The sequence below is a fragment of the Urtica dioica genome, chromosome 9 (assembly GCF_054948205.1).
Source record: "Urtica dioica subsp. dioica isolate 48M chromosome 9, U.dioica_male_clone48M_v1_H2, whole genome shotgun sequence".
Lineage (NCBI taxonomy): Eukaryota > Viridiplantae > Streptophyta > Magnoliopsida > Rosales > Urticaceae > Urtica > Urtica dioica.
In genome coordinates, this window is record NC_142764.1 from 8,828,243 (window position 1) to 8,856,238 (window position 27,996).

Below are 27,996 nucleotides of genomic sequence, written 5' to 3' on the forward strand. Positions count from 1 at the left end.
AGAAAGGTTAGTAACTTTAATAGCTCATATTAGTTTTTATTTACATGTGCATGCTCTTGTCTAGGTTAGTAAAAACTAGTTTTACTTAAAAAGAAAATTTTTAAAATTCCGCCGCTTAACGAAGCGTTAAACTTTTTCTTAAACCCTAGATCGATTCCAACAAATGGTATCAGAGCTATGGTCAAAGGAATGCATGTGCATGTTTTTAAATTATGAGCTTGAAAATCGTTTTCGAAAGTTTACTAATTTTGTGACAAGTTAGAATTGTAATCTTAGATTTTTTTTAATTTATTGCTCTTGTCTCTAAATTAAAAACCATGTTGATTTTCTATGAGTTTGGGATGATGTTAAAACACATTAGAATCAGTTCTAAAAGTTTTTAATTTTTTATATTGAAAAACGTGTTTTAAAGGTTTGAGATTTTTCGAGTAAAATTTTGTGACTAGTTTTGTTACCTTGCTAGTTTCTTATTTTTACTTGAATCGTTTTATGCTTGTTGTTATTTCTTTTATGCCTTGTTATTACCTTGCTAATAAAACACAAATAAAAGCTTTAAACAACATCTTAAAACGTTCCGTTACACTTGATTCTTTTTCGCACCTAAGTAGGACCAAGCTTTAATTTATTTCTTTTTCTTCGAGCTGGAGTAAACCCGCATTAAAAGTGGCATAACTCTCTGCTCAGAAATCTAAATTTAATGATTCTAGAATCATATTAAATCTCTGTCTGTCCTCTGTCCAATGCCACCGGTTTCGGCTCAAAAGGACATCGGAGCCGCCAGATATGGCGATTTTACTCCGAGGTGCGCGGCTGTCTGAAACTCCAGTTTTTTAGAAATCCGGATTTTCAAACCCCACTACCATGAGTTATAAAACTCTAATGAGAAAATTTTCTTGAGCAAAAATGTTTTTCATATGATTATAAACATGATGTGTAAAGATTAAAAGTTTTGATTTTTGAAAGATTAATTGAAATTGAATTTTTGCAAAACTAGTTTGAATTTTGAAAAACCGTTTTCACTTTCAAACTTGAAAATATTTTGTCATCCAAATCAAATAAGTTTTCAAAATGTTTTCAAAACTATATCTATATCACATATGTTCAAAATCTATATGCTCTTGAAAATTTGAGTGGGAGGTCTCCTTGTAGACAAGCCGAAAAATAAAAGGATGTGTAATCTCAAACTTTCAAGTGTTCGAGTGAGTTGAAGTTCACACTTCCCTCACGCACTTTCCCGAAATAGAAAATAGGAAAAGATCGAGTATGTACCTTGTGCCTTTATGCACTAATACTGCTCTGAACATGTCGATCTAGGATTCTCTTCTAGTTGTCCGCTCTGTCGCTCTCTAACTAGGAAATTTGTTTCCGAACTTATAAGAGTCGATGAACCAACTCCAAAAACTAAGTGGGAGGGTTATATTCGTTGTTTGTAACCCACGATCCCCAACACTAGTGAAAGATGCAATAACGTGGGACTAAGAGCCGCTCTTGCGACCCTCACTTAAATGTGAGTACTCCAAGGCGTTATTGCTTCGATCATTGCTCAATGAGCTACGTCCGAGAGTGATGCAATGATGGCAAGGCCTCCCCTTGGGGGATTGTTTTTCAAAGCTGATCTTTTGGACTAAGTGGTTGGTTGCACACTTAGGCTCAATCCCTAGTATCCTCCCTTGAGGCTCTGCGAAAGGATGTGAGTGATCAAACCAATTTAAAAGGTGGCTAGTCAAAATAGATGTATTGACATCTTGGCTTAGCATTAATGATGTGTCATTTACTTATAAATGGAGATTTTTTGCGGCCTTCTCTTGAGGGAGTAAATTATCGTTTGGTTTATAACACCTTTGGATTTTACAAAAGTCTTAATGAAACTTAAATCCTAAACCAAAGACTAATCATAAACTTGTTTCAACTTTTATAGGCAATATGTCTCTCAACCCTCTCTCTACAATTCTTTCCTCGAATAAACTCGAAGGCGACAATTACGTCGACTGGAAACGTAACCTCGACATAGTCCTTACTGTCGACAAGCACAAATGGGTTCTCACCACCCCCTGTCCTCAAACGAATGATGATTCGACGCAAGAGGAGAAAGATGTCCTGGCGGCCTGGCTTCGATCCGATGAGATTGCGAGATGCTATATTTTGGCATCGATGAACAATGTGTTGCAACAACAACATCGTGATTATGAAACTGCCACCGATATGCTCTACAATCTCCATGAGATGTTTGGAGGGCAAGGACGTCAAGCTAGGCAACAAGCGGTCCGACAATTCATGAACTGTCGTATGAAGGCTGGAACTCCCGTTAGAGATCATATGATGCTGATCATTAGCTATCTCAACGAGATGGAGATTCTTGGATTTGAGATTGATGGGGAAACTAAAATAGATATGATCTTGGAAACTCTCCCCGAAACCTTTGATACCTTCAAGTTGAATTATTCCATGAACAAGCTGGAGTACACTGTTACCGAGCTCATGAAGGAACTTCAAACCGCTGAGGCACTCACTAAGAAAAAGAGGGCTCAAGGAGAAGTACATGCTACTGCCTCCACCTCTGGATCTAAGAAGAGACCTCGCAATGCCGAGAAGAAGAACCAACCTAAGGTTCACACGAAGAAGAAGGCGCCAAAGGCTCCAAAGGTGGACAAGTCTAACGACAAGTGCCACCACTGCAACGAGCCTGGTCACTGGCGTAGGAACTGTCCTGCCTACCTCAAAACCAAAGCAAAAGGTATTGTACTTGTTACTGAAGCCTGTTTAGTAGCTGATAATGTATCATCGTGGATTATTGACTCCGCTGCTACTAACCATATTTGCTCCTCCTTGACTGGTTTTAGGAAAAGCAAAAGCTTAGAGGATGGCGACTTCTGCTTCAAGTGGGGTGATGAGAGCGTGGTGTCTGCGAAGGCTGTGGGATCCGTGACGCTATCTTTTGAAGATCGAACTTTAAATTTGAATAATGTTTATTATGTTCCTTCCTTTGGGAAAAACCTAGTATCTGTTGCTCAACTTTTCGAGCAAGATTATTATTTAAAGTTTATAAAGAATGGAATTCGTATTTCTTTTTCTAATTCTTTCGTCACTGATGCATGTATGAAGAATGGTCTTTTTTACATCTATCCCACTCAACCTTCTCTTTTAGACACCGAAATAGATAACGATCTAATTAGGGAGCCAAAGAGGATCAAACTTTCTGAATCCTCCGATCTAACAAAATCAACATACCTCTGGCACTTAAGACTTGGTCATATCAGTCTAGATAGGATTAAGAGACTTGTGAGGGATGGTCCACTCCAAGCCTCTGCAATAGGTTCACTACCTACTTGTGAATCCTGCATAGAAGGAAAAATGACTAAGCGACCTTTCTCCGATAAGGGTCGAAGAGCCACTGAGTTGCTGGAACTAATACATTCTGATGTATGTGGTCCGCTCAACCAACAGGCACGTGGAGGATACGAATACTTCGTTACCTTCACTGATGATTACTCAAGATATGGGTTTGTCTATTTGCTTAAACACAAATCCGAGACCTTTAACGTATTTAAGGTCTTTAGGGCTTTAGTGGAAAAGCAAACTGGCAAAGTGATCAAAACCCTTCGATCTGATCGAGGTGGTGAGTATATGTCTGGAGAGTTCGATGACTTTCTTAAAGAAGAAGGTATCGCTTCTCAGCTTACCGCACCTGGCACACCTCAACAAAACGGAGTGTCAGAGAGAAGAAACCGAACTCTTATGGAGATGGTTAGATCAATGATGAGTTACTCATCACTCCCGCTTTCCTTTTGGGAATATGCCCTCGAAACAGCCGCCTACATTCTGAACCAAGTTCCGTCCAAGACGGTTCCTGGTACTCCTTATGAACGATGGACTGGCCGTAAAGTGAATCTTGGCCGCATCCGAATTTGGGGTTGCCCTGCACACGTGCTGAGGCAAAAGACTGGCAAGTTGGCTAGTAGGTCAGAATTGTGCCTGTTTGTAGGATATCCGAAGGAAACCAAAGGTTTTACTTTCTATAGTCCCGAGGACGATAAGACTTTCGTTAGCACGAATGCTCGTTTCCTTGAGGAGGACCTTATGAAGGATGCGAAACCTAGAAGCAAAATTGTGCTTGAAGAAAAGTTGGGTGAGGAAGCTTCTACCTCATCTGTAAGAACTGTTCTTACCTCAACTGAAACACAACCTAACTCATCAGAATCTCGTCAAGTAGTACTTAGACGTAGTGGGAGGGCTACTCAAAAGCCTGACAGGTACATGTCTTATGGAGACTCTCTTGTAGCCGTCTCCGACATGGATGACCCTGTTTCCTATAGCCAATCGATGGCTTGTTCTGAATCAAACCTTTGGCTTGACGCCATGAAAGTTGAAATGCACTCGATGTATGTCAACAAAGTCTGGAAACTTGTAGACCTTCCTGAAGGGATTAAACCCGTAGGGTGTAAGTGGATATACAAGAAGAAAAGGGGTCCTGATGGGAACGTCGAGACGTTCAAAGCACGACTTGCGGCAAATGGTTATACCCAACAAGAAGGGATTGACTATGAAGAAACCTTCTCGCCAGTTGCAATGCTTAAATCCATCCGCATACTCCTATCCATAGCTGCAGCTCTCGACTATGAGATCTGGCAAATGGATGTCAAGACAGCCTTTCTGAATGGCAATCTTGACGAGCGCATTTACATGGCTCAACCAGACGGTTTCGTGGATAAAGGTCAAGAGACCAAAGTTTGTGAGTTGCTTAAATCCATTTATGGACTAAAGCAAGCATCTAGGTCATGGAACATTAGATTCGATGAAACTGTAAAGAGCTTCGGCTTTGAACAGTCAATAGATAAGCCTTGTGTTTACAAGTTAATACACGAAGGCAAAGTTGTGTTTCTGGTACTATATGTCGATGATATACTACTCATTGGTAATGACGTGGGTAAGTTATCTGAGGTTAAGGTCTGGCTAGCAAAGCAATTCGATATGAAGGATCTAGGAGAAGCCGCGTACATTCTGGGGATCCAAATCTTTCGAGATAGGAAAAACCGGACCCTGTCACTCTCTCAAGCATCTTATATTGATAAGGTGATGGATCGCTTCTCGATGCAAGACTGCAAGAGGGGTCAAACACCCTTTAGGCATGGAGTTTCACTCTCTAAGGACCAGTCTCCCAAGACTGCACAAGAGATTGAAGACATGAGGAAAATTCCTTACAACTCTGCCGTAGGAAGCCTTATGTATGCTATGCTTTGCACTAGACCTGACATCTGTTTCGCCGTTGGCGTAGTTAGCCGTTTCCAATCCAACCCTGGACCCGAGCACTGGATTGCTGTTAAGCATGTTCTTAAGTATCTTCGAAGAACTAGGAACTTGAAGCTTACATACTCAGGTACTGACTTGACTATGACGGGATATACCGACTCCGATTTTCAAGCGGATAAGGATTCCAGGAAATCCACTTCGGGATCTGTGTTCATCCTTAATGGTGGAGCTGTTGTGTGGAGAAGTATTAAGCAATCTTGCATTGCTGACTCCACAATGGAAGCATAATATGTGGCTGCTTGTGAAGCATCCAAAGAGGCTGTATGGCTTAGAAAGTTCCTTAAGTATTTGGAAATTGTTCCAAACGTCGACGAGCCCATGACCCTTTATTGTGATAATAGTGGGGCTGTCGCTAACTCAAAGGAACCTAGAAGCCATAAGCGCTCTAAGCATATTGAGAGGAAATACCATTTGATTCGAGAGATCGTGCAGCGCGGAGACGTGGAAGTGAAGAAGATCTCAACGGTGGACAACCTCGCAGATCCATTCACCAAGGCCCTAGCGAACAAGGTCTTCGACCAACATCGTGAGGGATTAGGCATGAAGGACTACACACACCTTCTTTGAGTCAAGTGGGAGTTTGTTGTCAATGGTGCCCACAAGAAGAGTTGTAGTCTTTATTTTGAACATTTGATGTAATAAAGTCTCATGAAGACTCTTGCTTGTAATTGCCTATTCATTCATTAATAAAGTTGAAACGTTCATTCAATCTTCCTTGTCTGAAGCTTTATGATAAAACCATAGTCTTTTAGTCCATAAACAAACTAAACAACTTACGAAGAGACAAATGTAGATTTGCATGAACAAACTCTTCGTAGTTTGCTTAAAACGATATATTCGCAATCTTAGGGTCAAAGGACTATTGACCTCAGTATGATTGTTAGAAGAATCTATGATGTCTGGTTATGAGGCATTGAGAGTTGGAGACTCTATAGTTCTTCTAGGTATCTTCCGAAGGTACTGAATTGACCAGTGCACTTCTAGAGACAATATAAGAACAAACCATTTAACCTCTTATGTCTCGAAGTCACTATGTATGAATTGCATCATGCTTACCTTAATCCTGAAATGAGACATGCCATTTCACACCTTAGTATTCTCATTTGAGAAAGTCAAAGTTCGGACTCACTATGTGATTCCGAACAAGGCCTATTGGTGAAGTACTAAGTTGTGAGTCTGTCATGAGTAACTTTGTGAAGTTCTCACAGATATGGAATTCATGTACAAGATTGCTGAAATGCAATGTATGTCACCTCATGCTTTGTTCCTTGGAGTGTGAATAAATGAACTGGCCAGTGTCCAAATTGAGTCCTGACTCTTTTGGATGAAACAATGTGACTTGTTAGCTCCTCGTCAATACATTGTTTCTAACTTATTCACAAGCGACAAAGGAGTTGAGGAAATAACAGCTAGAAGGGTAAAATGGTAATTTAGTAAATCCCGACTAGCTGATGACATTCATGAAGGGTAAACATAGATAATATTCAGTGGATCCGCTCATCATAATTAGGTCGAATTCTTGAGTAGAAAATAAATTCATTTGAACCGAGAGATTTTCAGTGTCAGCTCTTTAGTGGAGTCAGTTGACATTAAGCTAAACTTGGAAAAGGTTTGTGAACTTTTGAGTCCAAGTGTTTAGCTCAAGCTTTGTTCATTTGGGTCCATGAGGTCACTGTCACGAATCACATCGATAGGAATAGTTAAACTGGAAGCTAAGTCAAAACAAGAACGAAAATAGTGAAAAGGGTATTTTTGTCTTTTGAGACAAACGATGAAATGAATGTCAATAAATTTTTGACAAGGTCATTTTATGACATGTTTCACTCGGCCATGACTTGATCATTGGGCCTTGTGAATTAATTTCATATCATAAGAATTTTATTGAAAATTCTTATTGGGCCTTTTTCATGTTGTCATGAACAAATGGAAAAGTTTCTAGAAGCCCATTCTAGAAGACATAGGCGCCCAACATACCCAACCAAGAGAGAATATTTTGTGCATAAATGTATCAAGATACTTGCCAAAAGAAAAAGAGGAAACAAATTTGCATGAGGATGCTATATGGAATTCGGCCAAGAGAGAGACAAGGCAAGGCATGGAACAAAATAGGAAACTATTCCAAGACTTAATGAAGTCTATTTTGGCCGAGCTTCTCAAGGAAAAGAAAGAGGAAATTGGCTCATTTTATAGAAGAGGAAACTACCTTATTGAAGGTGAGACCTCTCCTATAAATAGGAGCCTCATTCTTCTCATTTTCAATCATCCAAGTTTAAGAGATTTGAGAGACTCTCTCTCTAGAACTTGGCCGAAAATCCTCTCTCTCTCTCTCTAGTTTATTTTCGATTATTTCTTGTCTTGGCACCTAGGTCCTCACTCGACCTAGTGTTTAGCTCTGCGACTTCGAGACTCGTTCTCAAGTCGTAGTGGTTAAAAGTGCCCACTCACTGATTCCTTCTTTTCGAGTGATTTAGTGATAGAAACTTTCGTGGTTGCTCGAGGTGCCGAGGAAAGAAAGAGAGATGTGCTGCGAGGGGAGACGAGCGTTGCAACTTTCCAAAAGCTTCTACAAGGTTCAAGCTTCAAGAAAGGTTAGTAACTTTAATAGCTCATATTAGTTTTTATTTACATGTACATGCTCTTGTCTAGGTTAGTAAAAACTAGTTTTACTTAAAAAGAAAATTTTTAAAATTCCGCCGCTTAACGAAGCGTTAAACTTTTTCTTAAACCCTAGATCGATTCCAACAGCTTTTCCACTAAAGCCCTAAAGACCTTAAATACGTTAAAGGTCTCGGATTTGTGCTTGAGCAAATAGACAAACCCATATCGCGAGTAAGCATCGATGAAGGTAACGAAGTATTCGTATCCTCCACGTGCATGTTGGCTGAGCGGACCACATACATCAGAATGCACTAGTTCCAGCAACTCAGTGGCTCTTCGACACTTATCGGAGAAAGGTCGCTTAGTCATTTTTCCTTCTATGCATAATTCACAAATAGGTAGTGAACCTATTGCAGTGGCTTGGAGTGGACCGTCCCTCACAAGTCTCTTAATCCTATCTAGACTGATATGACCAAGTCTTAAGTGCCATAGGTATGTTGATTTTGTTAGATCGGAGGATTCAGAAAGTTTGATTCTCTTTGGCTCCCAAATTAGATCATTATCTATTTCGGTGTCTAAGATGGAAGGTTGAGTGGGATAAATGTAAAAAAGACCATTCTTCATACATGCATCAGTGACAAAAGAATTAGAAAAAGAAATACAAATTCCATTCTTTATAAACTTTAAATAATAATCTTGCTCTAAAAGTTGAGCAACAGATATTAAGTTTTTCCCAAAGGAAGGAACATAATAAACATTATTCAAATTTAAAGTGCGATCTTCAAAAGATAGCGTCACGGATCCCACAGCCTTCGCAGACACCACGCTCCCATCACCCCACTTGAAGCAGAAGTCGCCATCCTCTAAGCTTTTGCTTTTCCTAAAACCAGTCAAGGAGCAGCAAATATGATTAGTAGCAGCGGAGGCAATAATCCACGATGATACATTATCAGCTACTAAACAGGCTTCAGTAATAAGTACAATACCTTTTACTTTGGTTTTGAGGTAGGCAGGACAGTTCCTACGCCAGTGACCAGGCTCATTGCAGTGGTGGCACTTGTCGTTAGACTTGTCCACCTTTGGAGCCTTTGGCGCCTTCTTCTTCATTTGAACCTTAGGTTGGTTCTTCTTCTCGGCCTTGCGAGGTCTCTTCTTAGATCCAGAGGTGGAGGCAGTAGCATGTACTTCTCCTTGAGCCCTCTTTTTCTTAGTGAGTCCCTCAGCGGTGTGAAGCTCCTTCATAAGCTCGGTAACAGTGTACTCTAGCTTGTTCATGGGGTAGTTCAACTTGATGGTATCGAAAGATTCGGGGAGAGTTTCCAAGATCATATCTATTTTAGTCTCCCCATAAATTTCGGATCCAAGAATCTCCATTTTATTTAGATAACTAATGATCAGCATCATATGGTCTCTAACGGGAGTTCCAGCCTTCATATGACAATTCATAAACTGTCGGACCGCTTGTTGCCTAGCTTGACGTCCTTGCCCTCCAAACATCTCGTGGAGATTGTAGAGCATGTCGGCGGCAGTCTCGATGTCACGATGTTGTTGTTGCAACACATTGTTCATAGATGCTAAAATATAGCACCTCGCAATCTCATCGGATCGGAGCCATGCTGCCAGGGCGTCTTTTTCCTCTTGGGTCGAATCTTCATTCGCTTGAGGACAGGGGGTGGTGAGAACCCATTTGTGCTTGTCGACAGTAAGGACAATGTCGAGGTTACGTTTCCAGTCGACATAATTGTCGCCTTTGAGTTTATTCGAGGAAAGAATGGTTGAGAGAGGGTGGAGAGACATTTTGCCTATAAAAGTTGAAAAAAGTTTATGATTAGTCTTTGGTTTATGATTTAAGTTTCGTTAAGACTTTTATAAAATCCAAAGGTGTTATAAATCAAACGATAATTTACTCCCTCAAGAGAAGGCCGCAAAAAATCTCCATTTATAAGTAAATGACACATCATTAATGCTTAGCCAAGATGTCAATACACCAATTTTGACTAGCCACCTTTTAAATTTGTTTGATCACTCATATCCTTTCGTAGAGCCTCAAGGGAGGATTACCAGGGATTGAGCCTAAGTGTGCAACCAACCACTTAGTCCAAAAGATCAACTTTGAAAAACAATCCCCCAAGGGGAGGCCTTGTCATCATCGTCTCACTCTCGGACGTAGCTCATTGAACAATGATCGAAGAAAAAACGCCTTGGAGTACTCCCATTTAAGAGAGGGTCGCAAGAGCGGCTCTTAGTCCCACGTTAATTGCTTCTTTCATTAGTGTTGGGGATCGTGGGTTACAAACAACAAATATAACCCTCCCACTTAGTTTTTGAGAGCGACAGAGCGGACAACTAGAAAAGAATCCTAGATCTTCATGTTCAGAGCAGTATTAGTGCATAAAGGCACAAGGTATATACTCGATCTTTTCCTATTTTCTATTTCGGGAAAGTACATGAGGGAAGTGTGAACTTCAATTCACTCGAACACTTGAAAGTTTGAGATTACACATCTTTTTATTTTTCGGCTTGTCTACAAAGAGACCTCCCACTCAAAATTTCAAGAGCATATAGATTTTGAACATATGTGATATAGATATAGTTTTGAAAATATTTTGAAAACTTATTTGATTTGGAAGACAAAATATTTTCAAGTTTGAAAATGAAAACGGTTTTTCAAAATTCAAACTAGTTTTGTAAAAACTCAATTTCAATTAATCTTTCAAAATCAAAACATTTTAATCTTACATATCATGTTTATAATCTTATGAAAAACATTTTTGCTCAAAAAAATTTTCTCATTAGAGTTCTATAACTCACGGTAGTGGGGCTGAAAATCCGGATTTCTAAAAAACTGCACTTTCGGAACAGCCGCGCACCTCGGAGTAAAATCGCCATAACTGGCGGCTCCAATGTCCTTTTGACCTGAAACCGGTGGCATTGGACAGAGGACAGACATAGATTTAATTTGATTTAAGAATCATTAAATTTCTATTTCTGAGCAGAGAGTTATGCCACTTTTACTGAGCGTTTTACTCCAGCTCGAAGAAAAAAAAATAATTAAAGCTTGGTCCTTTTTAGGTGCGAAAAAGAATCGAGTGTAACATAACGTTTTAGGATGTTGTTAAAGCTTTTATTTGTGTTTTATTAGCAAGGTAATAATGTTGTATAAAAGAAAAAACAACAAGCATAAAGCGATTCAAGTAAAAATAAGAAACTAGTAAGACAAGAAAACTAGTCACAAAATTTTACTCGAAATATCTCAAACCTTTAAAACACTTTTTCAATATAAAAAATTAAAAAGTTTTAGAACTGATTCTAATGTGTTTTAAAATCATCCCAAACTCATAGAAAAACAACATGATTTTTAATTTAAAGGCATGAGCAATAAATTAAAAAAAAAACAAAGATAACAACTCTAACTTGTCACAAAATTAGTAAACTTTCGAAAACGATATTCAAGCTGATAATTTTAAATACATGTACATGCATATCTTTGACCATAGCTCTTATACCATTTGTTGGAATCGATCTAGAATTTAAGAAAAAGTTTAACGCTTCGTTAAGCGCCGGAATTTTAAAAAATTTCTTTTTCAAGTAAAACGTTTTTACTAACCTAGACAAAGTGCAAGCACATGTAAATAAAACTAATATGAGCATAATAAATTTACTAACCTCTTTAGAAGCTTGAACGTTGATGAGCCTTCGGAAGGGTTAAAACGTTCGTCTCCCCCGCAGCACGTCTCTCTTTCTTTAATCGGCAACTCGAGCAACCACGAAAGTTTCTATCACTAAATCACTCAAAATAAAAGGAATTAGTGTATGGGCACTTTTAGACACTACGACTTCAGAACGAGTCTTGAAGTCGCAGAGCTAAAATCTAGGTCAAATGAGGACCTATGTGCCAAAACAATAAAACGAAATTGACTAGAGAGAGAGAGAGGAGATGGGCGGCCACAAGGTCTATAGAGAGAGAGGCTCTCAATCTCTAACTTATGTGGAATGAGAAAAATGAGAAGAATGAGGCTCTGTTTTATAGGAGAGGTCTCACCTTCAATAAGGTAGTTTTCTCTTCTATAGAATATCACATATTCATGAGCCAATTTCCTCTTTTCCTCTATGAGATACTCGGCCAAGGCAGCCTTCTAGAAGGCTTGGATTTGTTTCCTTTTTTGTTCCTTGCATTGCCTTGACTCTATATGGGCGCCTACTTCATTTCCTCTTAGGGGAAATTTGTTTCCTCTTTTTCTTTTGGCAAGTATCTTCATACATTTATGCACAAAATATTCTCTCTTTCTCTTGGGTATGTTGGGCGCCTATTTCATCTAGAAAAGGCTTCTAGAAGCTTTTCCATTTGTTCATGCCAACATGAAAAAGGCCCATTAAGAATTTTCAATATAATTCTTATGAAATGAAATTAATCCACAAGGCCCAATAAGACTAATATTGGCCGAGTGAAACATGTCATTAAATGGCCATGTCAAAAAATTTATTGACGTTCATTTCATCCTATGTCTCAAAAGACAAAAATATCCTTTCGACTATTTTTGTTCTTGTTTTGACTTAGCTTCCAGTTTAACTATTCCTAGTCTATGTGATTCGTGACAGTGACCTCATGGATCCAAATGAAAAAAGTTTGAGCTAAAATACTTGGACTCAAAAGTTCAAAAAACCTTTTCCAAGTTTAGCTTAATGTCAACTGAATCCACTAAAGAGTTGACTTATTTTCTACTCAAGAATTCAACCTAATTGTAATGAGCGGATCCACAGAATATTATCAGTGTTTACCCTTCATGAATATCATCAGCTAGTCGGGATTTACAAAATTACCATTTTACCCTTCTAGCTGTTATTTCCTCAACTCCTTTGTCGCTTGTGAATAAGTTAGAAACAATGTATTGACGAGGAGCTAACAAGTCACATTGTTTCATCCAAAAGAGTCAAGACTCAATTTGGACACTGGCCAGTTCATTTATTCACACTCCAAGGAACAAAGCATGAGGTGATATACATTGCATTTCAGCAATCTTATACATGAATTCCATATCTATGAGATCTTCACAAAGTTACTCATGACATTCTCACAACTTAGTACTTCACCAATAGGCCTTGTTCGGAATCACATAGTGAGTCCGAACTCTGACTTTCTCAAATGAGAATACTAAGGTGTGAAATGACATGTCTCATTTCAAGATTAAGGTAAGCACGATGCAATTCATACTTAGTGACTTCGAGACATAAGAGGTTAAATGGTTTGTTCTTATCTTGTCTCTAGAAGTGCACTGGTCAATTCAGTACCTTCGGAAGATACCTAGAAGAACTATAGAGTCTCCAACTCTCAATCGTTCATAACCAGACATCATAGATTCTTCTAACAATCATACTGGGGTCAATAGTCCTTTGACCCTTAGATTGCGAATGTATCGTTTTAAGCATACTACGAAGAGTTTGTTCATGCAAATCTACATTTGTCTCTTCGTAAGTTGTTTAGTTTGTTTATGGACTAAAGACTAATGTTTTATCATAAAGCTTCAAAGAGACAAGGAGGAATGAATGAACGTTTCAACTTTTTATTAACGAATAAGCAATTACAAGCAAGAGTTTTCGTGAGACTATATTACATCAAATGTACACAAATAGACACTACTACTCTTCTTGTGGGCACCATTGACAACAAAGGCGATGTGGCAGCATCGAAGAAAAGAAATATGCCGTCGAAGAGGACCAAGGGTGACGAGACCTTCTGGTCGTCTTCGAAGAAGAATTAGAAAGAGAAGTTGGTTCAGGTGGAACCAATCAAAGAGAAGAAGAAGAAGAGGAAGAAGAAGAAGAAGGTGAACAACTCCTCCAAAAGAAAAGAAAAAAAAGAAGTCGAAGAAAATAGACTTCGTCAAGGGCGGCACCAACTCGTTCGTTCAAGGTGAAAGCCATGCGGCTCTGTTCCGCCCCATTCCAGGACTCACAAGGCAAATCAATTTGCCTTTCACCGTAACCATGATAACATGCATATAGACGACATCTACTCGTCGCGGGCATGCTGCGACAGATCATTAATCCCAATATGCCGATCTCCAAAGTGCTAGTTCTCAAGGAGCCCGCATGGCATCGGCGTATGTCAGTGATCTTGACTTTGGTTAGTGACCTTTATCTTTTTTTGTATATACGTTGTGCATCATTCTCTACATATACCTATCCATTTTTTTCTTTGTTGAAGGCCGCGATCGAGCTTAATTTCTACGTCCACGGATATGAGGGTCGTGTCCGGGATGCCCTGGAGAAGGGAATTTTTTTTTGCTAAGGTGCACTCCGACACGGAAGCCCTTAATTTCTAACTCTAGGGTATCAATGAGAAGATGTCGCATCACGAGGTGGAGAACACGAAGAAATGTGAGTAGAAGCTTTCCAAAAATATCGACAACTTCATCCTTGACAACCAAAGTCTTAAAGTCAACATTGAGGACATGATTACTAAGATGTCCAAGTAATCAAACTCTTACTACACTAAGAAGAAGACCAAGGAAGCTTGGGCCAACCTCTCGGCCTCTATGGTGGAAAGCAGGCGGAGATGGGGCGAAGGTTCAGATGGCGTGCATCAAGAGGGAGGCAAAGACGGAGCATGAGAAAGCGGTTCGGGCGTCTAGGAAGCTTTGTCTCTGAAGTACTAGGGTGGCCATACCAAAGTAACGAGCCAACATGGCGGAACTAGTCGGGTCAACCAGGTCCTCCATAGGCTTGAGCAATACTAGGCCAACGCCATTCTTGTCAAAGACATCCTTGCGAATGATTTAGAAGATTTCAACACCAAGCCCGCGGATGTCGAGAAAGACATTCGTCAAGTACGAGGCGGAGTTTGGGGATATCGCTATTCCTATCGTTGATGACATCCCGTTCATGCCGTTATTGGACTTCTCCCGATGAGGTGCTTGAGTCTGTGCCAGGTCAAGATATGGTGGCTGAAAAGCATGGTTCGATGCTCGGCCACGTATCTGAAGTGCTCGAAGGGATCCCCAAGGAGGCCGAGGGAGCCGCTAAGCGCACCTCGACACCGCCGCCAAGAGACGAGCTTTAGGAGCACGCCGACCAGCAAGACAAGTGCAATGAAAAATTTCCTTTTTTTAAAAGTCTTATTCGTAAAAATTTCATATACGTTTATTCTTAATTTTCTTTTGTGGCCTATTTGTTATTCGTAAAAGTCTTATTCATATACATTTCTACTTATGCTTTTTATTTTTGCCAAACTGTTATAGGTTTGGAGGACATATTATTTTTTGTTGGCCGTGGTGGTTCTTTTTATCTCCATGCTTTTATTTTTCATATATCTATTCTAGACATTTTTTTATGCATGTGTGTTTTAGGATGTGAATGTATGGATAGCTTCTCAAGAAACCAAATATATTGATCAACAATTTACTGTATCTACTTTGGCTTCATCCCTTGGCTCGATTAACAGGGTAAAGTTTCTCCGCATTTACTTTGGTTCATGTCTCCTAGAGATCTTGTTCCAAATGACACCAAGTATAAAATGATGGAGCGGAGTTTTTGTACTAAGTAACTTGTGTTTCCTTTTCGATTAGGACTTCGCAAATACTTAGTAAGTTTTGTGTTATATATGAGCATCTTAGGTCGTCCCTAGGTTGTTGAGTTGAGGACTTGATGTCGAGGTAAGTTTGATTTTCAACATCGACGTGATCCGGAGGTTGGTGAATTGCATCCTAGATGTTCGACGGACGGATTACAATCATTTCCTCACAAACTATGGAATCATGCGAGAGTCCATTTTTTTAGGATAGCCAGGTTGAAATCATTATCGATTTTTAATATCTTGGTCAAAATACCTTTGAAGCGGCACATGAAAGTCTTCAAAAACTCGGACTTCGATTGCTGAGTGCTCCAAAGATATGCCATGGTGGATTCATCCTTTACCAACATGGAATAGTGTTTTAAGAAGACCGCTTATAACTATTGAAGTTATAAATGGATTCTCTTCCAGTTTTGAGAACCACTCGAGAGCCGTAGATATTTTGGGTGAATCGATCATTGGCAATGACCTACCCCCCTTTTGTCCTCCCTAAACTGAGCTCGGCACATTGCGATCCTAAAAGATGTTATATTTACCTTCGAGTTGAATGTACCAATGTAACACGGGAGCCTAACCTTACCAACGTCCCCAATGAAGACATTAGTAGTATTTTTAGTGAAAGGATTTCGTCTCATTTCGACGCCGAGTCGGTCGATCTCATGAGCCGAACTCATTGCAATATAAAACTTCGTGTTGACTGCCCCATGATAGACTCCTTGAATTTTTCAAACTCGGTCATGCCCATGTTTTCAATGGCGGGGAACTCATATCCTACGCGGACCGGGATCACTGTCATTTGTTCCGTCGTGTTTGGTACCATCAAGTTCGGTCCTCCAACCAATAAGGTGGAAGGTCCCAATTGATGTTTTGGAGAGGTCACACCTATGCCACTTAGAGTGGCCGAGGTGGACGTGAGAGCGACCTGAGGGGAAGCTCCTGACTGGAAGATCGGGTATTAATCAATCTCCGCTGTCGAGGTTACCTGAATCTCGGTAAAGTCCAGACAGGTACCGGGAGGAAGGCTTCGACCCGCCTACGTAACCGAAGTCGTACGTCTGATCGACCCTGAGTTAGTTATCTCACATGTTTCAGTTTGAGATCCGAAAACATGTGGGGTTGGAGTTGCGAGACTATCCCATCGGCCTGAATAATCCAATTGGTTTTGTCTTTGCCATCGGCTCTTTTCAGTAGTATCTCCAAGATCGACTTCAACCCCAAGGGACTCCGGAGTCAGTTTCAGTACAATTTGACAATGTGGTAAATTTTTAGATCGAGCTTAGCTCATTTCATTCGAAGTTGGACTTTCTGATATTATTTATCACTAATGGAACCAAATTGTTAATGTCATTTGCGAGACTAAACAATCATGAGAAAAGAAAGATGAAAGGTATTTGTATTATTTTATATCTAGAAAGTAGATCTCAAAAAGTTACCGTATAGAAACAAGTATAAACTCGGAGTATGATAAATATAACGAAATTAAATAAGGTAAAAAAGCGATTTTATTCGTATCACGATCTCAATTACAAAAGCCGAGCACAGCAATTCAAACAAAGAATGGCGAGCTCAAAAATTATGATTGAGGAGAGAGAATGAATATGAAAAACGATTATAAGAAAAAAGCAAATGCATTTCTTCCCGTAAGAAATGAATTTATAGACTGACAAAGTGCACGATCCTCGTAAACACGTGTTGGCAATCTCGTGCTTCATTGCTTCTCGTCTTTCCACGTCAAGTCGTTTTGTTGAATCGGCTTGATACAAATTGTCAACATTGTGAGTTTCACGGTGAGATCGCACATCTTCTGATCACATCGACTTCGTGAATGCTTTTTGAAGAAGGTGTGCCAAACTCATGATTCGGAATATGGGCCAGGCCTAACTGATTAGTTACGTGCGCATGACAACAAATGGTGAATGACAAAGATTTTCTTGTTTGAATTCTTTTATACGTCGATGGGGCCACTTGAGCCTTCGTAAGTTACTGAACTTTTTGGCCTATTACCATTTTTCTTTTTCCTTTATGAATACTTTCTTCATGTTATTCTTCATTTTCAGCGTTGCTTCTATCCACTCTTCTTTTGTTTATCTTCTTTCTCCTACTCTGAATCTATTTTTCCATCTTTTGTCTTTGATTCGTAATCCTTTTTTGTTTTCGCACTCTTATTTTATTCATTCTCCGCTCATTCTATCTTTTCTTTAATTTTTTTTCTTAGTGTTTTTTACTAAACCATTGACCAGTTATTTCTCATTCTTTTATTTTTCACCCGATTTTATTTTGAGTGTTTTTTATATTTTTATTTTAATTTTTTATAAAGGGCTCCTCAATATAATATATTGATAAAAGTCAAAGTCTTAATTTACAAAATTAGCACAAAAAGAAATTTAAAAAATGTCTATAAGAATGTATACCACAAACAATCATAAATACCACAAAATAACATGTGGGTTACCCTCTATGCAAGTAAATAGTCATTATCATATTACCACACAAATCACGAGCGAAAACACCGGTCTTCGCTTGTTGTAGATTGCAGTTTAAGGATTTTGTCCGAGAGATACACGTCCAAAAAAGAAATTAATATCTTAGATCTGAGATTCAGATCTGAAGACAAATTTAATATCACTCCGATTAAAGATCGGGTGGTACAAAAGTCAGATCTTATAAGTCTGGATATTGAAACATAATCAAAACAAAGGTAAAACAAAAAGAAAAACAATACATAAAAATTATCTTCCCCTAAGTCGATAGTCCTCCACTGATTAGGGTTGACACCGAAGATTGAAAACCCAAACTTTGATTTTTGCGAGAGAGAGGGGTTAGGATTTTTCTTTTTTAATTGCCTTGTCTTAAACAAAACGTGGGACGTAACCAAATATATATATATATATATATATATATATATATATATATATATATATATATATCATTGTTATTATTTTGAGAAACAATAGCGCTATTATTTTGTGAGGGATAACTATTTGGCCATATATATAAAATACGTGGGATTTTTGTTTCCAAAGGTAAAATTCTGATATGTCAACATCATGGTATGGCATTGATAACTGATAATATATAATAATTTCTGATATGTCAGTTTGGAAGAAATTAAACAGAGATTTTTTTTTTTTGCAATCTTTTTAGAATATACAAAGCAAATATCATAACTTTAAAATTAAAATATGTTACTAGAAAAATTCCATGACATAATTTAAAAGTCATAAATTCCTAATTTGATGACATTTACTTCTTACTTTGTTGTAATTGAATATATAATTGGAAACATATTATCTGCGAATGTCGTTATATAGTGGAAAATTACACGGATCATGCAAACGTTGAGATTGTATATTAGCCCACGTTGATTTTTTTTTAGAAATACCCAATGAGCTGAGGTGACGTTTTCTGCCTAATTTTCTATGCCCAAATTATCCTTGAGCTTTCTATATTTGCAGCATTTTTTTTAGATGTGTGTTATATGAAGAAAGAATTTGAACGAAAATGTCAATAGTGATTTTGGCTTTAATTGTGCTTAATTTTCGGGATTTCTATTACAGATTTGTTGTTCGATTCTTGGGATTTCTGTATATTCAAACTTCAAAAAAAAAAAATAATAATCCAGCGCTTAAAGAGTTTGAACGTTCTCATCTACCAGGTCCATCAATGTCGATCGAAGATTTGTCAATTTCAGCAATGTCGACTCAAGGATTGTCCCTTTCAGCTGCTACGATCGAAGGGTTTTCACTGATTGAATCAGGTTTTGACGAAGAAATGATGATTTGCTTTTCTTTTTTTATGTTTGTCGTGCTTCTATAGCGTAAGCATCCATTTTGTCTCGTTGAATTTCATGTTTTTATAAGGATCTATCTATTTTGTTAATTTATGTGAATATTACGAACGATATTGGTGTTTGTTTTTTGAATCTGGGTGACCTTTAAAACACAGTAAAAATTGTGTTCATTAACCTGAATTAACAAAGATTAACCAGTTTCATTTTTAGGGTCTTTTTTTGTAGTTAAAGTTTTTGAGAGACAATACCTCGAATCGGCTGGATCCTCACTGCTCTTCCGTCATCTGAAGATAAAAAAGAAAATGATTATGAATCTGTTTCGTATGATGGAGCTTTTGATTTGGCCATTTTTTTGATGAATTTCGATGTTAATGTGAACGACCTTTTCATCGGAAATGATGTCCAGTGGTGTAGCCAATCTCGCTATTCTATTGTTTGTATGAATTCACATTGTTCATGGAAGATGATTGCAACTGTTTTTTCTCGTTCTAAGATGAGGAATAGATCGTATATCAACGCTCACAATTGTTATGGACACAATACCCAAGTCCAAAATCTTAAGTGTCATGTTCTTTGGTAAACATGTGCGTAAAACAAGACCTTTCAGAGTCTTGTTAGTTCAGTGTTAATTCTCGTTAATGCATTGTAAATCAGCGTTAATTCTTGTTAATGCAGAGTTAAATCAGTCTTGTTAGTTTACAATTTTTTACCTTTAAAACTTACAAATTAGCCCCCTCTGAATTTTTTTTTTACAAATTATCCCCCCTAAAGTGAAATCCTGGCTTCGTCCCTGCTTATAAGTAGAGGTGACATATTTGTGTTTGTATTAAACTGAAATTAAAAACACTAAAAATAATATAGGTACCCCTATTTGTTTAAATTCTCTAGCCTCTCCAAATTATTAAGGGCTTCCTGGAATCATCCGAAATATCGTTTCATGTTTGGGTTATTTTTGTAACATATAATTTTTTTAGATGACTTCACAAATCAAGATTAAGATTATCAACATAGATATAGTGAAACCGTCTTCTCCAACACCAAACCACCTAAAAAAATGAAGCTCTCAGTTCTCGAGCAATTAGCCACAGTACTTCATGTTCATGTTCGACTGCTACTCTTCTTTCCCAGAGCCAGCACAGATTAAAATCATGGCCTCGTCAACACCAAAAGTCCGAACTCCTTAAGAAAGTTAAAAAGAGAAATCCCAAACGCATGGGATGAAACCCACACCCACAACATCTAATTCTTGGTTGCAACATGCGTCATGAGCATATAATATCGACGATCCCGATCAGTATAGAACTCCCGCTAGCCTGAAACTTCGAAGATTGATCAGAGACTTCAGAGATCATCGACATTCATGGCCTGCCCCACCATGCCCATGCCAAAAAAATAGGGTATAGTATGACTATACGGTAGGAAGCACGACTAATTTGTAAGGCTTGTACCTACAAGTGCAAAAGCAGCTCTTGTATGATAGGCTGCAATGACACACCAAATCCACCTCGAAGTAGGCATGGAGAAGATCCACTAAGAGAGGTATGTCATAAGTGGACCGGAGCATCAAGAAAAATGGTGAGCGATAGTGCTTATCATGTTGACCCAAGAACATCAAAAATAGTTGAGTGTCACAGAATCCCCAAGGGGAAAAGACCGTGTCCTGGATAAGCATTTGGTGGTCTTCAACTGATTCCCATCCGGCTCCGAGCCATTGTCTCTCATGACACTAGACCCATGGATGTCCGCCTCATCCTCCTCAAAACTCAAGGTGTGGCTTGACTCCAGAAGTCGCACGACACAAGACTACGTAAGAGAAGTCCTTCTCGAATTCATCTATAACCCCGTCATAGTCGTCCCCGTAGTCGTCATTTCATGGACATTGTAATGCGGAGAAAGAGATGCGGCCATGACGATCATGCTGGAAGATGCCTTGCCGAATTCCCTCACGCTGACACACGACACACTGAACCCTCGTGCATCGGAAAAGGGGCAACGACTTCTTCTTTGCCGACTGGTTTCGTGCCAGGAAGCGTTGGGTTTGACGTTGCGTGTGCGACAACAAGAGGCGCGCCGGTCCTCTACGCACCAGTCAGTGCAGGGCTACACTTCGTCTGTGGCATGGGAAAAGGTGCGCTTAAAATTTGAGTGCAGGTCTTCTGTGCATTGGTTAGCTCAGGTTGGCCATCCCATGCGGGAGGGCCAGTGCAAGATGCGTGACCTTGCACGCATCGAAGCCGCGCGCGCTGCGTCCTAGTGCCGCACAGGCCTCCGCGAATACCCCCGTTCACCATTGGGTGACAAAGATGGGGCATGATATCCGTCATTGAACGAAAATTCTACATCATGAAACTTGGGGTCCGTTTGGTTTTGAGAATTGGCCATCATTGGATGTTTATGCTAGTTGGGGAAGGGGCAGGATTGTGTAAAGGATCGGCCCAAATACCTTACATAAAATAATCGGCCCAAATACCTTCCACCTTGAGATCAGGAGCAACAAGAGAAACCTGTGGTGATCCATGGATTGCTCATGGAGAGAGATATAAAGAGAAAGAAGAGTGGAGAAGAGAGAGAAAGAGGAATGAAGACGCACGTAAAGACAAAAACGAGGAAAGGAAATAAAATAAAAAAATAGGATACAAGGAAAACGGGAAATCCTAGCCCCCTCTACCTTCTCCACGCGCACGAGCCAGATCCGTGATATATACATATATATACATATGTATATATATATATATATATATATACATACGGAAAAAGAAGAGATCGGAACCCTAGCTGCAAATTTCCTCCCCTCTTTCCGCACGTGCATGCCCAAGCCCACGCGGACCTAGGGCACGAGCCACAAAAAATATAAAAGAAGAGTAAAGTAAAAGGTTGAACCTCGAATGATAGAAAAAGAATGACTTGAAGTTTATCGCTCGGACTCCGCCAACCAATAAACTTTAGACGTTAATGTTATGAGGAATCGGAGAAATAAAACCCTGCTGCCAATTTAAGACCAGAAAACAAGACGAGGACACGACGGAGATAAAAAAAAACAAAATAAAACAAAACAAAAAAGAAGCATGTGTGGGTCAAGGCCATCATGGCGCACAAGGCCTGATACATTGACGCCCAAAGTATGGGAGAAGGCACGTCTCACCATGTCTGCCATCAGCCAAGGACACAGGGACGCCAGCCAGTGGCGACACAAGAGCCTCTCAGCCAATGGTGCACTGGCACGCTGCCTTGGCCAAGGCCATTGGCACACAGGCTGCAGGCCCGGCCTACCTTGTAGGCAACTAAAGCCTTTCCTTTAGGCCTCGTTTTGAAAAAGGCCCACCCAAAAAATTATCCCTCAATTCTGCCTATATGATTCACTAATAGTTTAGGGGTCACATATTTTAATGGGCTAAAAATATAACAACTGTTGTAGTGGTGTACGATAGCAAAACAAAAAAAAAAAAAAAACTTTGGAATGCTTATCTTTTCTCCAGCACTGACCCCATCACCATCACCATCACACTAAAGGGCATGAAACAAATCTGAATATTTTTTTTTTCATAGAAATGAAGAAAGTTTTTATTTTTTTATTATGAAGAAGACAACAAATGAAAAAACTCGGGTTTTCTCTATGTAACTTTTTTTTTCTCCCTTTATATGTGTTGTTTGTTGCTTTCTATATTTAAATTAGTTGGTGTCCGTGTCTTTTTTTTTTTTTTTTTTTTAAGAATTGTATTGTGTTGTCTATATTTCTTAGTTTTTTTTTTTGTTTAATTATGTCTAGTAAAAAATATCAATCGATATATCATAAAAAAAAGCTTGATTCAATCTAAAAAAGAATAAGAAGTTGAAACGGACAAAAGCGAATTTATTTTGTCATTATCATATGATAAATTTATTTTGTGTGTTTGGAAAAATGCCTTACTGTATACGCTCTCTTTAGGCCTCTTATTTTGTTAAGCCGTCCCTGACAGGATGCGGCGATTCAAGGTCTTCTCAACCTGTGGCACACTAGCCTTTTAGAAGTTTGGGCCAGACCGTGCTAGAGAAGTCAACTTGGTACTCTCAGCACCCACTAGCACAAAAATTTGGATTATAGGTTGTATGCTAGATTTAGAAAACATAACAAGTTTTCGGCAGTAAAAATTTTACTTGACTTGAAGGTACTGACAAAAAAGACGATTCAAATGGAAATTTGTGAGATATTCAACGTGGAGAAGTAATTTTTCTCCATAAATTATTATATCCCATTCGTTTCCTTATTACATGGTTAACAGCAAACAGATTGTATTTGAATTTATTACTTTGTAGCAAACGAACTTACAAATAAAATCATGAAGGGCCACACATGTAATAGATATTCCGATTGTAATTGTCAAAATAACAAAAGCAAGTCACTAATTAATAAGTAAATAAAAAAAACATTGTCTTCAATTCTAGCTTATGCAGCTATTTATTTTTTTTGGCTTTGAAATCTAACGTAACAAATTTTTTATTGAATGGAGAGTGACTAAATTTATAAATCATCATAAACTAATATCCTTAGCACTTATGGAAAGAAGCAAATTCGAGCAACTCTTTGTTTCCCTCAAAGTGGGTCATTTGTTCTTCGCCTAAAGACAGCCACACTTCTACTCCATCATCATCACTTCTATCCATGACAAAAATCATGTTCTTAACATCCAAACTAGGTTTACACACCCAAGATGGCTTTCCCCATCCAAAATTCACGTCAATAAATTTGAGCTTACACCAACTTGTTGAAATGAAAATTTCTACGTCGTCATTTTTTGTGAGCTTCTGGTATAGCGCCATCTGGTCATTTAGACCCTTCCATTTGAGCCTACTTTCACAGGTTTGTTTGAACTTATCAATTCCTTTTCTCAGAAGTGCAACCAAGTTTTGCGTTTCTGCCTCGTGACTCTCTCTACAGTTCACCAAGTAGATCCCCACAAAATTCCCTGATGTGTTCTCGTGTGGCACGGCAACCATTTTTCCACGCAAGTTCATCACTTGAGTCAAGATGGATTTTCTAGATCTTCCCAAAACAGCGCTCGAAGCTTTCAGTGCACATTTCCAGATTAACGCGAGTACGGATTCAACTCTTGTTGGGGTTCTAACGGTCGTGCTTGAAAGACTGGACCGCAGAGCCGAGATGCTCGAGCCAGGAAATACCAACCTTCGTACAGCCATATTTTCTGGAGAAGATTGTTTTGGGGGGAGCTGTGTCAGGGAAGCCAGGGAATCCTGTGGAGGGAATAGAGAATACGGAACGAAATGTGGTAAGAGCGATGAGTCAATCTGAGATTCTTTAGACATCGCAGCCCAACATCTTAGGAACAAGCTAATCGTCCCTGCATCAGCGACCTTATGAGAAACAGCCAAGCCAACGGTCATCCCACCACATTCGAAGAAGCTGGCTTTGACTCGCAATAGAGGGTCCTCTTCAGGAACGACTGTGTTACCCGGGACGAGTTGCTTCAGAATTTCAGAATCTGGTTTGTCCATGATTGTTGGTAATGAAGCTTTGACACTGGCCTCCAGGAATTCAGCTCCCTCATCGTTGCAGTTGATCAAGAGATTCTCTCTTAATCTTCCAGCAAACGGGTAAAAGTGGGTAAGGGTTTGAGACAATGAATTCTTAAGGAGTTCGGATCTTTTGGCGTTGACAGGGTAGGGATTTTGATCGGTACCAGCTCTGGGAAAGAAGAGCAGTAGTCGAACATGTAGTAGTGGGGCTAATTGGTCGAGAACTGAGAGCTTCATGCTTTTGAGATGGTTTGGTGTAGGAGAAGACGGTTTTACTGTTTCTGTGTTGATAATCTCAATCTTGATTTGTGAAACCATCTTAAGAAACTCAGATGGTATTAAAAAAAAACACTAAGTTGATATGATAATTCGGATGATTTCAGAAATTCTTATAAATATGGAGAGACTAGAAAACTTACAGGATTAAGCCCCCCCTATATTATTTTGAGTTTTTAGTTTTGTCAGTTTTATACAAACACAAATATATCATCTCTACTTATACTTCTGGTACCACCCAACCATAAATTAGGATTTTGCAATTATGGATTCAATTTGTAACAATATTTCCATGTCCGATTTTATCCTTAGATTCTAGAACATTCTAGAAGATTGCATGGTCTTATGTAGAAATCTTTTCTTAATATGAATTTTCCAGAACATGTTTCTAGAAATTATCTTTCTTAATCTTAACTTAGACTATAAATTATCTTTGGACTTGTAACAACTAAGACAATATATAGAGAATAATCTATCTCTATATAGCAAAATATTTAGATTTTTGCAAATTTATCATGATGATAAGTATGATGGCAAGTCTTAGGGAAAGTATCGCTGAGGGTCGGTAATGAAATGTAATCACATTCCTGATAATCTTTTTTAAGATTAACTCATAACAAACAATGTAATATAAGATTCCCGAAAATTTGATTAACATTACCCCAACCAAACATACATAAAAGTTCTCAGTTTGGATCAAATGACCCAATAATAATTCTATTTTATTTTTGTTACTTGATGATACAAAAAAAAAAAAAAAAAAAAAAAAAAAAACCCTCTCATTTTTCTTTATGTTATTTAAGAATATTCACGGTTTTTATGTATTATAAGGTTTAATTGTTTACTTTTGCTATTTCATCCATAAAGTTTTTTAAGATTTGTGTACATCGTAATGTTTATTTTTGTGTTATAAATGTGTTATAAATAATAGCTAACAAAATTCTAGGTTAGGGTTTGTTAATTAAGAATATGATGTTAATATTTGGTATTTTAAAAATATTTCGTGTACATAAATTAACAATATTTAGGGTGAAATATATATTTTTAAATAAAAAAGTTAATTGTTAAACATAAAACGAAAAACAAAAGGTTTTTTTGACACAATGTGAAACAGAAGGTATCATTGCATCACGTGGTCAAAAAATGAAGGTTTTTATTGATATTTTTCTTAAATTAAAATAACCAAGAACTAGTCTTGATTAGTGAACTTGCTTTCTATGAACTTCTCGTGGCCATACGGATATCACTCTCTATGAATCTCTAGTGGCAGCCTATGCGTGATGAGAAAACGAAGACCCTCTCGTACTTTCAGAAGTTTTCAGATCTAACAACAAGACTATTATGATACAATAATGCGATATCTTAACAAGGGTCATATGTATTTCCCACTTATTGCATAATGCTGCCACGACATGCCATTCCATATTATCCTACCAAAGCCTGTTCTCTGGGACTGATCGGCATCTAAGGATCATCTTCAGCTTGTCGGGACTAGGATGGAGCCATCTCTTGCTTCACACTTTCGTCGCATTCTCATTCAATTTTCGCTTCTGGAATCCGTGAAGTTGCTCAATGCAATATTTCCATGCCAAGATGCAGATTATACTAAAGCATTTACGCTCTTCACGCGTAAATTAAACCCTGACCCAAAGATAAAGGGTACATATTATGAGGGTTGTCTATATCCACATATGCGCGCCTTGTTCTTTGCAGAAAAAGAAGCCGCGCTATGTGTCGTCAACAACCATTCGAGCAATTAACTCCACGTTTGATTAGTGATATGGAAGAGGGGAAGAAATCACTCAGCCATCGGAATGTCCAATCTTGTACTTTAAAAGGGACTCATGTCTACTAAGACCAGAACCCCATCATCGGTGTTTGTAACACGCTCCTCATTTGAAGGTCTCAAAGCACTGCTCCTTTTTCTCTCTTTTCTTCCCATTGACTGGGGATGAGAACAACAATACACTATTATGTGTCGTCGCACGAAAATGAACAACTATTTAAAACCTCGGGCGGTTCGATCCAAGGCCGGACCAAGTGATCGCACCCGGCACTACTACAAATGTTGGATTATACAACCCACTTTCTACAACGCTTAACATAAGCGTTGTAGAAACTAGGGATTCTACAACGCTTAACATAAGCGTTGTAGAAACATAGTGTTTCTACAACGCTTATGGCTAAGCGTTGTAGAATCTCAGTGTTTCTACAACGCTTATGCATAAGCGTTGTAGGATATGATAGTTTCTACAACGCTTAAAGCTAAGCGTTGTAGAAGTACATAAATTTCAGATTTTCCACAACGTTTAAACTATCCGTTGTAGAATCCTCGCCGCGGCACCACGTGATTTATGCCTCGGCGAGAACTTTCTACAACGCTTTGTAAAAGCGTTGTAGAAGGATGGGTCTCGCCGCGGCACAATTTAAACATCGCCGCGGCGACTCTTTCTACAACGCTTGTTACAAGCGTTGTAGATTCATGTCGCCGCGGCGATAACTATTTCTCGCCGCCGCGAGATAATTTCGCCGCGGCTAGAAATATCCTCCGCCGCGGCGAGGTGGATACCGTGGCCAAGCAGTTTTTTAAGAAACTGTCTCGCCGCGGCGAGGGAGGAATCTCGCCGCGGCGACCCGTTCCTACAACGGATATTATAACCGTTGTAGGGACGTCTCGCCGCGGCGAAGACATATTTTCGCCGCGGCGAGAATTTTTAGGTTTTCACTATAAAAGGCCGTTTTCAGTTTTTTTCTCATTTTTTCCAATACCCACACACGAGACAACCATTTTCGGCCGCTTCTCTCCAGTTTTTTTCTTTCAAAATCCCTCGCCACGTCCTCGCCGCCCCAAAATCTCGCCGTCGCCTTGTCCTCGCCGCCAACTCTCTCTCGCCTTGTCCTCGCCGTCACTTTTCTCTCGCCGAGTCCTCGCCGTGCTTCCTCT

General features: G+C 38.9%; 1 protein-coding gene across 1 annotated transcript; it reads right to left on the bottom strand.

Moving 5' to 3' along the window:
- Positions 1–23,789: 23,789 nt before the first annotated feature.
- On the bottom strand, positions 23,790–25,094 carry LOC149384829 (akuammiline synthase 1-like). Its single transcript, XM_089626173.1, has one exon. It carries the CDS (start codon positions 25,092–25,094, stop codon positions 23,790–23,792), a length of 1,305 nt encoding a protein of 434 aa, XP_089482299.1.
- Between the last annotated feature and the right edge of the window lie 2,902 nt (positions 25,095–27,996).

Coding starts and splice junctions, on each gene's coding strand:
- LOC149384829 (XM_089626173.1), bottom strand. CDS start 25,094: ATGGTTTCACAAATCAAGATTGAGATTATCAACACAGAAACAGTAAAA.